The sequence below is a fragment of the Nyctereutes procyonoides genome, unplaced genomic scaffold (genome assembly GCF_905146905.1).
Source record: "Nyctereutes procyonoides isolate TBG_1078 unplaced genomic scaffold, NYPRO_anot_genome, whole genome shotgun sequence".
Classification (NCBI taxonomy): domain Eukaryota; kingdom Metazoa; phylum Chordata; class Mammalia; order Carnivora; family Canidae; genus Nyctereutes; species Nyctereutes procyonoides.
In genome coordinates, this window is record NW_026575024.1 from 33,703,453 (window position 1) to 33,716,991 (window position 13,539).

General features: G+C 39.0%; 1 protein-coding gene across 2 annotated transcripts in view; it reads right to left on the reverse strand.

The window, feature by feature from the left end:
* Positions 1-13,539, reverse strand: part of TMX4 (thioredoxin related transmembrane protein 4) — a 57,046-nt gene that overhangs the window by 37,177 nt on the left and 6,330 nt on the right. For both annotated transcript variants that reach the window (XM_055302697.1, XM_055302687.1), the window contains exon 2: positions 6,499-6,614. In XM_055302697.1, the coding sequence (XP_055158672.1) occupies positions 6,499-6,614 (116 nt within the window). The remainder of the gene's footprint in view (positions 1-6,498; positions 6,615-13,539) is intronic.

Below are 13,539 nucleotides of genomic sequence, written 5' to 3' on the forward strand. Positions count from 1 at the left end.
ATGTAACCGATTCTTGATTTTGGCTCAGGTCACGATCTCCAGGTGGTGAGATTAAGCCCCGAGTGAAGCTCAGAGTCCGCTTGAGATTCTTTCTCCCCCTCCCTCTGCCTCACCCCTTGCTCAAGCTCTCTCTAAATAAATACATAAATCAATCTTAAAAAGTTTTTAAATCCTTCGTATGTTCTTGGTCATCATCGGCCATGGCAATAGATTAAAAGTAAATAAATAGAAAATGTACTTCATAAAACATATTAACTTATACAGTATATATAACAATATTTCCAGATTCACAGGCCAGCTTGCCTAAAGTCAAACCCCACTTCTGCATCTTAGTTTTTATCTGGGACAGTAAGTATGAACCATGAGTTTTCTCATAAATGGGCATCATAATTTCTATCTCAGTATTTTTTAAGTATTAAATGATTTTATATTTATAAAGCACATAGAATACAGTGTTTGACCACAGTGATATATAGTCTCTGAGTGTCTTCTTTACCTTTCTGGTTCAGACTAAAAGGATGTTCATCCCCAAAACTTTTAAAATAAAGGGTATGAGGGATCCCTGGGTGGTGCAGCGGTTTGGCGCCTGCCTTTGGCCCAGGGCGCGATCCTGGAGACCCAGGATCGAATCCCGCATCGGGCTCCCGGTGCATGGAGCCTGCTTCTCCCTCTGCCTGTGTCTCTGCCTCTCTCTCTCTCACTGTGTGCCTATCATAAAAAAAAAAATAAAAAATTAAAATAAAATAAAATAAAATAAAATTTAAAGGTTATGAGAACTTTATGGCTCATTGTATGAATTGCTGTGCTTTTTCCCTAACTATTATTGTACCAGAGTACAAGACCATCAGTTAAGGTCAAAGATTATTAATAAACTATAACACCTCAAAACTGCTTTCACTTACATCTGTCAGTATTTCGTCAAATGACAACCCATGCAGAATACTAATAATATGATCATGGCATCTAACTCAGCTACGAGTTCAGTTTGCTGTCTGGAATAATCCACTGTCACTGAGGATGTATTTAGGACAGTCAACAACAGAATCGAGAACAACCAAAGTAGTTCTAACTATGAAACACTACCAAGTCCTCAAAGATCTGACACCACAGGAAATTCACCTTGACTAAATGTCATTTCTGAGAGGCTAACAAATGTCAGAAAGCTTTGGGTTTCATGTCATTGCTCCAAAAATGTCTTCTAACCTTTAATACTGATGTTATCAAGTATCAAGGGAGTCTTTCAATTACCTGAAAAGTTCAAACATGACCAACTTGGAACAGAGAAGCACCATCTGAGGGTGTGGACTTCAACGTTGAAAAACAAGGCCAGCATGGACCTTACCAATGGATTAAAGAGCAGGGCAGCAGCTCACTGCAAGGCTGGCATAATGATTCACTGTGAGAAACCTCAGAAAATGTAGAAGAAACAAGCGTACTCTTCAGCCTTTAACTAAGAAAGTTTGACCAGGAGGTCTCCCAACATTTCTGCATGTCTTTTTTACTTTAAGAGAAACTTCTATTTTAAAATGAAGACTGGGGGATCCCTGGGTAGCTCAGCAGTTCAGTGACTGCCTTCGGCCCAGGGCGTGATCCTGGAGTCCCGGGATCGAGTCCCACATCAGGCTTCCTGCGTGGAGCCTGCTTCTCCCTCTGCCTGTTTCTCTGTCTCTGTCTCTCTGTCTCTGTCTCTCTCTGTGTGTCTCTCATGAATAAATAAATAAAATATTTTTTAAAAATGAAGACTGACTGCAATGTAAAAAGGGCATTAATCCAAAATGCAGGACAAAATTTAATTTCTTATTAGCATGCTTATCTTAAACACATATAGCAAAAGAAAGAAAAGAATTAAAAGATTAGAGAAAGAAAAATTATATCAGGGAAATATATTTGGATACACAAAAGCACAAGAGAAATTATTTAACTTCAATATTTAAAAAAATTATTAATAGTTGCTAGCTTTTGTTCTATTATAGCTGTGTTACTTTGGGCATGTTACTTAACCTCTCTGAGTCTTAGTTTTCTGAATAATATAGAGATAAATAGTTCTTTCTAGGGTTGTTATGAAGCTAAAATGTATTAAAGTGCCTGACATAATTATAGGTTGAAGTATATGTTTAACTAAATGTTATTTGTTATTACCAAAAGAGTAGCAGAAGGAAAGCAATGAAAAAAAAGTAGAACAAATCTTACCTGTGAGATCGAAATAAAGTTGTCACCATAATACAAAATACTAATTTTTAAAATTATAAAGTTAAAATATGAACACTAACTGAAGACAGTAAAGTAAGTTTGCTTTTGCAATTAATTAGTGGTTTAAACACAATGCTTATTCTTGGCTGTGGTAGGAGTCTGGTATACCTCCAGTCTAGTGAAATAGCCATCACCCATGGGTGCTCTATGCTGTTTTCCTGTCCTTCACAACTAAATTCATCTGCATGGAACAGAACATTCAAGTACATGTTCACTACATTTAATTCCCCCCCCTTTTTTTCCAAAAGATTTTGTTTATTCATGAGAGACACACACAGAGAGAGAGAGAGAGGCAGAGACACAGGCAGTGGGAGAAGCAGGCTCCCTGCAGGGAGCCCGATGTGGGATTCGATCCCAGGACCCCAGGATCATGACCTGAGCCAAAGGTAGATGCTCAACCACTGAGCCACCCAGGTGTCCCTCTTCCTCTCCTTTCAAATACATCCACAGCGATGATCCTCAAATGTATATCTCCAGCTCAGCTCTATTTGGTTTTCTATTGAACATGTCGAACTTCAGCCCTATTCCCAACCTGCTCCTCCTTTCATTTTTACTATCTTCTCCTTTCCATCAAATGCTACAGGCCAATCCATCGGAAAATCCTTTTGGATATTCCAGCCAAATGTAGCATTTCAACTCCAGTCACTCATCCCTGCTGCTATTAGTTCGAGCTACCATAGTCTCCATGCTGAACTACTGCATTAGCCTCTTAACTTTTCTTCTTGCTTCTACTTCCAACCTCCTACAGGAAACTTTTCATGTAGCAGCCAAAGCAATTCTTTTAAAATGTAAGCCATACATATCATGTCGCTCTCTTGCTCAAAACCTTCCAGTAACTTCTTTCCTATCATACTAAAATCTAAATTCTTTCTTATGGCCAACTAGACCCCCATGGTCTGGTTCCTAGCTACCTCTCCAGCTCTGCTTATCTTGAGTACCCCACTGGCTGTCATATGGTTCCTCAAATAAGCCAAGTATACTCCTGCCTGCATGTGCTCTTTGGTCTGTCTGTAATGCTGCTCTCCTACAGCTTATTGAAATTCACTTCCTCAATATGTCAAGATATCTAGTCAAACAGTCCTTCCCTAGACATCCTCTTTAAAATAGTGGCTCCTATCATTTTCTAAATTTTTAGCTTGCTTTTTCCTCTTAGTCCTTACTACCACCAGACACTCTTTTCCAATTTACTCTTATTACTATTTCCCTCCTTGACTAAAATGTAGGCTCAATGGAGAGCCAGGTCTTTATCTTCCTTACTCACTTGTATCATGTATCTCTATCACTGCTATCTAGAACAAAACCTGATGCATGGTAGAAATGCAAGTATTTGTTGAATACGTACATTATTCTTAAACCCTTTAAAAATATTGACAGCATTAGATTTGTTTGGGTTTTTTTTTAAAGACTTTATTTATTTATTCATGAGACACAGAGAGACAGGTAGAGACACAGTCAGAAGGAGAAGCAGGCTCCCTGCGGGGAGCCTGATGCAGGACTTGATCCCAGGACCCTGGGATCATGACCTGAGCCAAAGGCAGATGCTCAAACACAAAGCCACCCAGGGACTCCAGCATTAGATTTGTAATTCAAAATAAAATAAAATAAAATAGTATAATATGAAGTGAAATATTCTTTAGGCCACTCAGTCATGTGTGTGGAATTTTGTCTTATAATTTTAATTTATGAATTGCAGTTTTTAAATTTTTATTATTTAAAAGAATTCTAAAATTATACTTTAAAAAACTTGCTTATTTCCTTATTTGGACTTTGTTTCTTCACTATTCCTAAAAAATACTAGACCAAAGGTTTTTTTCCTTCTTTTTTTTTTTTAAAGCTTTTTTTTTTTAATTAATTAATTTATTTATGATAGTCACAGAGAGAGAGAGAGGCAGAGACACAGGCAGAGGGAGAAGCAGGCTCCATGCACCGGGAGCCCGACGTGGGATTCGATCCTGGGTCTCCAGGATCGTGACCTGGGCCAAAGGCAGGCGCCAAACCACTGCGCCACCCAGGGATCCCCGGTTTTTTTCCTTCTGCTTTGATAAATGTTTCAAATATATATAGCTTACATTTACATAAATTCTAGGAGACAATAAATTTGTTTTTAAAATATTTCATTATAATAAATTTGTCTCTACATCATCAAAAAAGCACTCCGTCCATTCACAATGGAAAAAGTAGCTGTAAATCTACATTGTAGTTGGAAAGATTGTATGCAGTTAGCCTTCAGATCTATGAATCCATCACAAAGGTAATTGTTTAATTCTTTTAATTCAAATCATGCTGTGAATTCACGGCAGGTATACCAAATCCAAATGACTGAATGTGAATAGGCCAGCTACATTTCTAAGAAACTCATCATAAAATATATCTGGTACTCACTGTATTAATTCACACCTGATTTTGTTGGACTTGAACTACAAAAACAATTTCAGAGCAAAAATATAATTGTAATTTGATGTCCAAACAGAGTAACTCATTCTAACAGCTCAAACCACAAACTAATAAGTATAATTGTCCATTTCTAAATAGCAGATGGGCAGAAGTGGCTTTGATTCAAATGATTAGAAAGGCAAAAACTTGAGGACTGATGGCTTTAACAGAAATCTCTCTCCAAGGGTTTGTCAACACATCTTAACAGACACCATCCATTTTGTGGTCCAAGTAATTGGAAATGCATTTACATTGTGTTTTTGCACTCACAGTTGTTACAGAAAAGTTACAGCAATATCCTTTATAGAGGGATACAGGAGATAAAAATTGAATGTAGACAGGAAAAAAAATAACCAATCAAGTTATTGAATCAAAACAGGTTTGAAATTTGAATCACAAAAACCCATCTTTTCTTCTCATTTTATATACAAAACACAGGTTGGGTTTTTCCTGTTTTTTTCTTTTAAGACTTTTTTATTTATTCATGAGAAACACACAGAGAGAGACAGAGACATAGGCAGAGGGAGAAGCAGGCTCCTCACAGGGAGCCCGATGTAGGACCCGATCCTAGATGCCAGGATCACCACCTGGGCCGAAGGCAGGCATCCAACTGCTGAGCCACCTAAGTGTCCCAAAACACAGTTATTTTTAAACTACAAAAACAAATTGCATCTTTTCTGAATTTAAAAGTTTCATTTATTTCCCTCTTTCCTTTGAAAAAATCACATCATTAACAGCTAATAAATGTAGATGGAACAACAGAATTAGAAATTCACCATTCTGAAAAAAAAAAAAAAAGTTCACCATTCTAGAACCCACTATGAAATATCTGATTCAAAAAAAAAAAAAAAAAAGTTGGGATCCCTGGGTGGCACAGCGGTTTGGCGCCTGCCTTTGGCCCAGGGCGCGATCCTGGAGACCCGGGATCGAGTCCCACGTCAGGCTCCCAGTGCATGGAGCCTGCTTCTCCCTCTGCCTGTGTCTCTGCCTCTCTCTCTCTCTGACTATCATAAATAAATAAAAAAAATTAAAAAAAATTAAAAAAAAATGTGATTCAGGTAAGATCATCATGGATCTTAAATCCCCAAAGTATCACCCCACAGATTATTTCCTAATCACAAAGTAGGGTCTTTTCTTTATAATGGAGATGTTTACTGTAATCACCTTAACCAAGTACTCAAACTCCACATTAATGGTGATAATATGTGTCTTCCGATGGAATACAAGTTAAGTCACAGGATTACCTATAAAGTACTCTTGCCATAAACATCTAGCCTGAATCATGCTTCTAGACCAAATTTCAAGTTTGCAGAAAATATAAGAATAAATTAAATGTTAACATAAAGACACACCTAGGCAAATCTCTGGCCTGTTCTCTTTAGAGTGTCAATGTCATGAAAAAAAGAGGGGACTATTTTCCAGATCAAGAGAAACTGAAAAGATGTAACTACTAAATTCAGTTAGTGAACCCTGATTAGATCCTGGTTCAAAAAACTATAAAAAATATGAGAAATAATTATAAAGATTTCAATATGCTGAAGTATTGAAGGATAAAGTATCATGTGGTCTACAAGTGATTTTCAAATGACTCAGCAAAATAATAGCAATATAAATATAAATATATATACATACATATGTAAATACAAACATACATAGATAGACCCAGATATGCCAGAATGTTATCTGTTGATTGTAGGTGGTTAGTTCATGGTCAATAAACTCAAAATCCTAGTCTTTCAACTTTTCTATAAGCTTCAAAAAATTCAAAATAAAAAGTAACAAACTTTTGCATTTAATGTTCAACTTGTACAGTACCTGGTTCTTGAATGACATCTACTTTTCCCACACTGATCTGAAGTACTTCACCATTCTTTGCAAACGTCTCCCATTCTGAATCTGTCTGCTGGCAGGATGGGCACCAAGGAGCATAACTGTAAAAGAAAAATGGCCAATCAATATAAACATCTGAAAAAAATCTATAAAACAAAGTAGGGAAATAGTGCATTTAAATTTTAAAAAATAGATTCTTAACTAAAGGGAAGAAATAAGCTTTTCCAAAGTTCCTTGATATAGAAAAACAGAACCATATTTCCCCCTAGAATTTAATGTATGAATATAAATTCTCTGGGGAAAAATAGCCAAAATTTAAGAAGATTTTCACAAATTACTGTAATATATAAAATACTTTATTTCAGTGTTATTCTTACAATGGACCCAAATTTTACTACTTTCCAGATAGCTTTTGATTTATGAGGATGAAACTGCTTGAGTATCCCACTAAGGGTGACAGTCTTCATAGGGGGTCTTAAACTAGCCACGCCAGTTTCAGATTCATCAAAGTGAGATCTGAGGGGTAGATACCAGAAGATGTATTGCTAGTGGGTCCCCCAAAATATGAATCATTTCCATGTGGCAGTTCTGAACCATGTGTAGAAAGTAGAAGCTATAAGCCAAGCCTACTCCACATTTTCTTAAATAAAAGGGGAGTTAGAAAAAGTACTTGGGCCTTCAACTAGAACTCTGCTGTTTTATTCTTTCATTCAATAAACATGATCTAAGCACCATGCTGAAAACTGAGGCTACACCTATGAGTAAGACAGACATGGTGCCTTCCCACTCCTTGTGGATTCTATCATCCACAGATGAAAAGAGGTAAACATGGGAGTAAGGACAATCCAAGTGGTAAATGCCATGACTGAAAATATGGAACAGATGCTATGGGACATTCAGAAACTCAGTGATCTCAGAAGGGCCCAAAGAGAAAGGAGCATCTGCACTAAGATCTAAAGAATAACAGCCAGAGAGGGGTCAAGGAATGTTCTAACCCAAGCAGAGAGAACAAGAAGTGTGAAGACAAAGTATTGACAGGACAGGATGAAAACATCATCCACAGCTTTAAAAATATTGTATAAGGAGTCAGGACTTATTCAAAGCTCCATGACTGATACCCTAAAAAAAGTAAGAATCATGATCAGATTTACATTTTTGGAAAAGTCATCTGGCAGCTCTGTGGATAATGGATCAGGGAAGGATAAAATAAAAGCAAACTGGAAGGCTGCGCTGTCCTCCTGTTTTGCTAATGGCCTCACTTTGCCTCCCTTGATGCTAGAAAACATCATAAATGGGCCATAAAACTCCAATGTGCTCCAGGATTTCACATGCAGATGTTAAAATAGGAATCCAGAGAAAACTGCTGTTTAGAAAGTATAGTGAACAACATCTCTTGGAGTCTTAAGCCCCTATACCCATGCATATGATCTTATTTGGAATAAAGATCATTACACACATAATCGAATTAAGGACCTTGGGGTGAGATATCCTGGATTTAGGGTAGGTTCTCATAAAAGAAAGAAGAAAGTGTGACACAGAGACACAGGAGGAAGGCCATGTGAAGATGCAGTCAGAGATGGTTGGTATATAGCTACAGGCCAAGGAATGCCAAGGCCTGCTGGCAGCCACAAGAAGCTAGGAGAAGCATGGAACAGGCTCTCTCCCAGAGCCTCTAGAGGGAGCCAACCTTGCCAACATTTTGACTTTGCAATTTTGATCTCCAGAGTTGTGAGAGAATAAATTTCCACTGTTTTAAGCTACTAAGTTAGTGACAATTTGCAGTAGTCCAAGGAATCTATTACAGAGATCATTTGAAATTAGAAGGAATTGAGATCGAATATGCTTTATGGAAACTTAAAAGTGTTGGTAGAGCTATGCTTAATATAAAATATTGTGAACAAACAATAACATGCACTAGAAATCCATTTTAAAATAGAACACAAAAGGAAAATTAACATTTACAGGACAACATCACAAAAATATATTAGTACAAATGGAGAGACATTCTGTTTTGCTTAATAATACCCAGAAGAAAAAAAGCAGTAAATAAAATTAATTAATCAATCTCATAAAATAGAACAGGATATTCCAGGAAAAAAAAAAATCACCAGACACTTTGAATAATATTTTGGGATACCATCAACTAGACATATTTTTAAAATCTGCTTAAATCTGTTTAAATTATACTTTAAAAAAATCCCCAACTCAATTCAAAATGCTGAGGGAAAAAATGCAAATATATTTTTTAAAGACTTGATATCACTGAATTATTTATGTACAATGGGTGAATTTTATAGTATGTAAATCATGCCACCAAGGGGTAGAGGGCAAGAGACAAAGATGAATCAAGATTGGAAATATGCTGATACAACTACAGAATCTGGATGATGGATCGATGTAGGTTCATCATACTGCTCCTATATTTGTTTATGCTTGAAATTTTCTCAATAGATAGCTTTTGTTTGTTGTTTTATTGAGGTATTACTGATATATTACATTAGTTTCAGCTACAACATAATGATCAAATACATCTTTCTTAAAGATTTGATTAAATGGAAAGATACAGCAAGTTCTGGATGGGCAGGCTCAGTTTTGTGAAAATGTTGATTCCCTCCAATTTATTTTTCATTTCTTTCCATTCCTGAGTTATTTTTACAAAATGTGGCATCTATTATTTCTATATTAAGAGAAGAAAGGCACAGAGGGAGGGAAGTAGGAAAGAATGTCTGCCAAAAGAATAAAACAAACACACACAGGAAAAAATGCCTTAGGAAATAAAGAGGAAAAATGTTAATTGATCAAATTCTATAACAAGATTTAGGCTCAAAGGTGCTGTCAGGTCATCATTTATGAACCCTTTTATCTCGACCTGAGCAGGAGCATGTGTATAGGTACCATGCAACACTCAACGCAATAATGCATACAAACCAACTTTTCTGAAAAACAACGATAACAAATAGAAAAGGGACAATATTTTGATCTTTCACATTATGAAAGTGTATGCGGGGTTAAAAAGTCAACATAATGGGGAGGTTGCATTTACTTCAACACAAATATTTAGATTGGGTACAGCCCAGGAGAGAGAGGGCTGCCCAAAGCAAGGCATGCATTTCACCAGCCAGATGCCAGAAGCAGGCAGACTTCAGCACAATTGTTCATCCTCTCTAAGGATTCGTTCATCCATCTCTAGAAGGGGCTAGGAGAGTCAATTCCAAGAATATTCTAAAAAGTCATTAATCTTCTCATTACAGCTCACACTCTAATCCCTGAAATCCCAGATATATGGAATAAAGAACATAGGCCAAGAACAATCTGCTGACATCTTTGAACATGGTTGATTTTAAAAACATGTATCTTGTGCCAGGTGACTTTGACACTGAGGCTGGATCTGAGCCCTCCTCAGAACCCACCATGGCCAGAGATGAGTCGGAGAGCCTAGCCCTGGCCTGGAAGCCACCCGTCCCCAAGGCCAGGAAGCCAGGGAGGAAGCCACCAACCCCTGGCCTGGAGAAAGCAGAGGCAGCCCCTGCGGTGCCTCACCCGCCCCTGCCGCCAGCACCTGCCCCCAGGGCCCCATACTAAGGGCCCGCTTCCGCAGCCTGCGAGAAACCGCCTGGCTCAATGGCCTGGCACTGCCCACTTGGGGCCACGAGGCCACAGGGCCGGATCGGCCCATGCCCCAGCCACAGGCGCGGGGTGACCAGAGCCATCCCCTGTAGCACTGGTTGCTGTCTGGACAGCTGCCATGTGGGGTCACCCTCTGTACCCCTACCTGCTATAGGCCCAGCTGCCCAGGGCCAGAAGCGGACATGCCCTGGGAGCTTCTCCTCTCGCGGCCACCCTCACACCCCGTGGGGCTGAGAGCCCCCAAACTTTTAACTTGAGGGCCTTTATTATTAGGACAACTTCCTGTTTCTTCCTGAGAGAAAGCATGTGGGCTTTGGAGCTCAACAGACTTGGGCTGAATCCCGGCTCCGGTGTTCCTTGCTGTATGACCAGGCAAGTCACTTCCTCCTGTGAGCCCTCAGTTCTCCATTTGTAAGATAGGACAATGCAGGCTACCTCACAGGGTTGTTGTGGGGGTGATGCCTGGCACACACCCATTCAGGTTTGCTCTCTGCTCCCTCCCCAGGACAGGGGCCTAGATCTCAGCCAGGGCCTGGGATAGGAGGCTAAGGCAGGCGGAACCTTCTAGAAAGTCTTCATGTGTCATAGGTTATTTAGGGTGGTACAGTGTACAGTGTGGATGACTTATGCTTCCTAGAGTCCTTTCCCAGGAAAGCCTGGGACTTTCCCCCAGCATCTGGGATTGGGCCCTGACCCCCAGCCTGGAGCTCCTTGGGGAAGCCTGCCCCTTCTCTCCATTGCTACAGGGGGTGCCAGGATACAGCCTAGAGCTGGCATCCTCGTTCTGGGTCTGCTGCTCTTACCTCTGGGGGACCCCAGGCCGCTCCTGAATCGACATCCATGACTTCCCTGAGCTGCCTCCTCTACCCGGTGCATTTTCCCAAGAAAGCCGTACGTTTGCTGGAAGCCAAGAGGCTGCGGGGACTCAGGGACAAGATAAGACAGGCTGAATGACAGCCCAATCCTGGGAGTCTCCGAAGATCCAGACTGGTGGCCTCGGTCCTCCCCAAGCCAGAGCCCCATCGGTCATGCCTACTGTGAGTTACCTCCTTGCAGAGTGCTAAATTGAGCCAAAGGCTAGCAACCTTGGCCTTTGGCCTGGCTAAGGTTTGTAAGAAGGCTGTGGGTCCTGGAGGCAGGCCATTAAACATTAAAGCATTTGGGTTGTTTGGGGGAAAAAAAAAAAAAAAAACAAACATGTATCTCTGCATTAACAGGGCAAAGCATATACCTAGTACAGTAAGTGCTCAATAAATAAATGAACAAATTTTAAAGAAAATTATAGTCTTTGAGACAAGACACTTTCTACCCATTTTAAAAATATCTGTATGGCAGATGATACTGGGACAAGCAGTTGGTAAGCTTTAGGAAAAAAAGAGAGCATTTTATTATTTAGTACTTCAACAGGCATCAGTGTATTAGGTGAAAGTTCTGCCAGAGGATTCAATAAGAAGAACTTACAAATTAACCGTGTGACTGTGGGCAGGTTAGTAATCACTCCATGCCCCAGCTTCCTCAATTGCAAAATGGAATAGTAACAGCAGCTACCTTAGAAGGTTATTGCCCCCAATAACTTATAGATGATAAGATTGCTCCTTATAACTTTAGATGACTTATAAAAGCAGGCACACACTAAGAACAATCATTAATATCAACTACATTTGTAAAATACTGCTTGGTTTCCAAGACATTTTTATGATGCATTAGCTCGTCTGAACCCTACAACCTCACTGTCAGACAAAGCAGGTTTAAAGGACTTTGCTTAAGGTCATCTAAGACAACACAGAGCAAGAACCCAGACGGAGGTATTTATGTGATAAAGTCTCCAAGGAAAATAGAGCCAGAGAGAGAGAGAGAGAGAGAACCAGACAGAAGGAAAAAATTACCAAATATAAGGAAGAAATTTAGCAGTACAATTTAATGAGTTCTAGGTCTTTTATGCTTTGTTTCCCTAAGCCTGTTGCCTTTGCATTTAATGCATGGATATATTTATTACTACATCAGTAATTATTATTATTTTTTAAAGATTTTATTTATTTATTCATGAGAGACACAGAGAGGCAGAGATACAGGCAGAGGGAGAAGCAGGCTCCTCGCAGGGAGCCCCCCCCGGGACTGGATCCTGGGACTCCAGGATCACACCCTGGGCCGAAGGCAGGTGTTAAATCGCTGAGCCACCCAGGGATCCCCTACAACTGTAATTATTAAATCTTGCAAATATCATCTTTTATTTTTAAAAATCCCAGTCCCTAATCTCTAGACAGGCTATTACGTAAATTGGGATTTTGGTGACAGTGATCCCCAGACATAAAAATGCTATTGAGGTAATATTTGATATTCCCTTTTTTTTTTTTTAATGTAGCTGCTACCCACTGGAGACTGGGACTATGAGTGCTATTATTCTGAGATTTAATCAGAGCTGTTTGTGTTGGAGTACACCAACATCATTCACTAACTTAGTGTGTTCTTTTGATGGTAGGAGTAAGTCAGCTCTGAGTCTCTGGTATGGGAAGTGGTCCACCGCTGTTTCAGCTTTTTAAATTATTAGTATTCTTTCACAACTAAAGGACCGTGATTTAGATAGTAATTTAGAACCTACTAAAGGAAAATACCTTTAGGGGCCCAATGAATACAAACAAGGAAACTCAAGACTTTCATGTACTCATGCACTCTGTCTCTCTCTGTGTGTATGTATGTATATATATAAATGCAATTTATATGCACATATACATGAAAAAAATCAGCAGAAAGGACTGGCCTTCATTTATATTATTTAAGACTAGTTCATAATGTCAGCCTTCTAAGAACTATTAAAGAGTTGATCTGTCATAACTTTGTCCTTTAAATTAATCCTTCTTTCTTGTAAGAGCCTCTAAGAGGAATTAGAACCTTTATAATCATGTAAACTATACAACAGTATCTTTCCTGTTTAAACTTTTCCCAAGTGGCAGCAGTATAGAAAGTCAGTAAGCTTCATAAAGACATGCAAAATACATTCCAGATAGCTAAAATACTGTTAAATTATACCAACTTGGATATCAATCCAGTGTTTTTTGGCCACTCCTGGGAAATACATTTCAAAAGCATGTTTTCTTGTCATCCATGTCCATATTTATGCATTTATCACACTTACGTTTCTGCTATATGCAAGGTGGTTGAAAGCCCTTGTTACTTTGATTGCATGAGCCAACTGAACTTGGTGTGAGATTTCATTAAATGTACAAAATGTTTCAGAGAAAGGAGTTACTTAAAAACACTTCCTAGAAATAAAATTTTACTAAAAGTACATTTTTATTCCCCAATAATGGGCAATTTATCTTCTTCTGTCTTGGCTCAAATTTCACATATTCTCTCGGGGAGAGAGTGCACACTCCCACACATTCTCTTTTCTTATCCTTG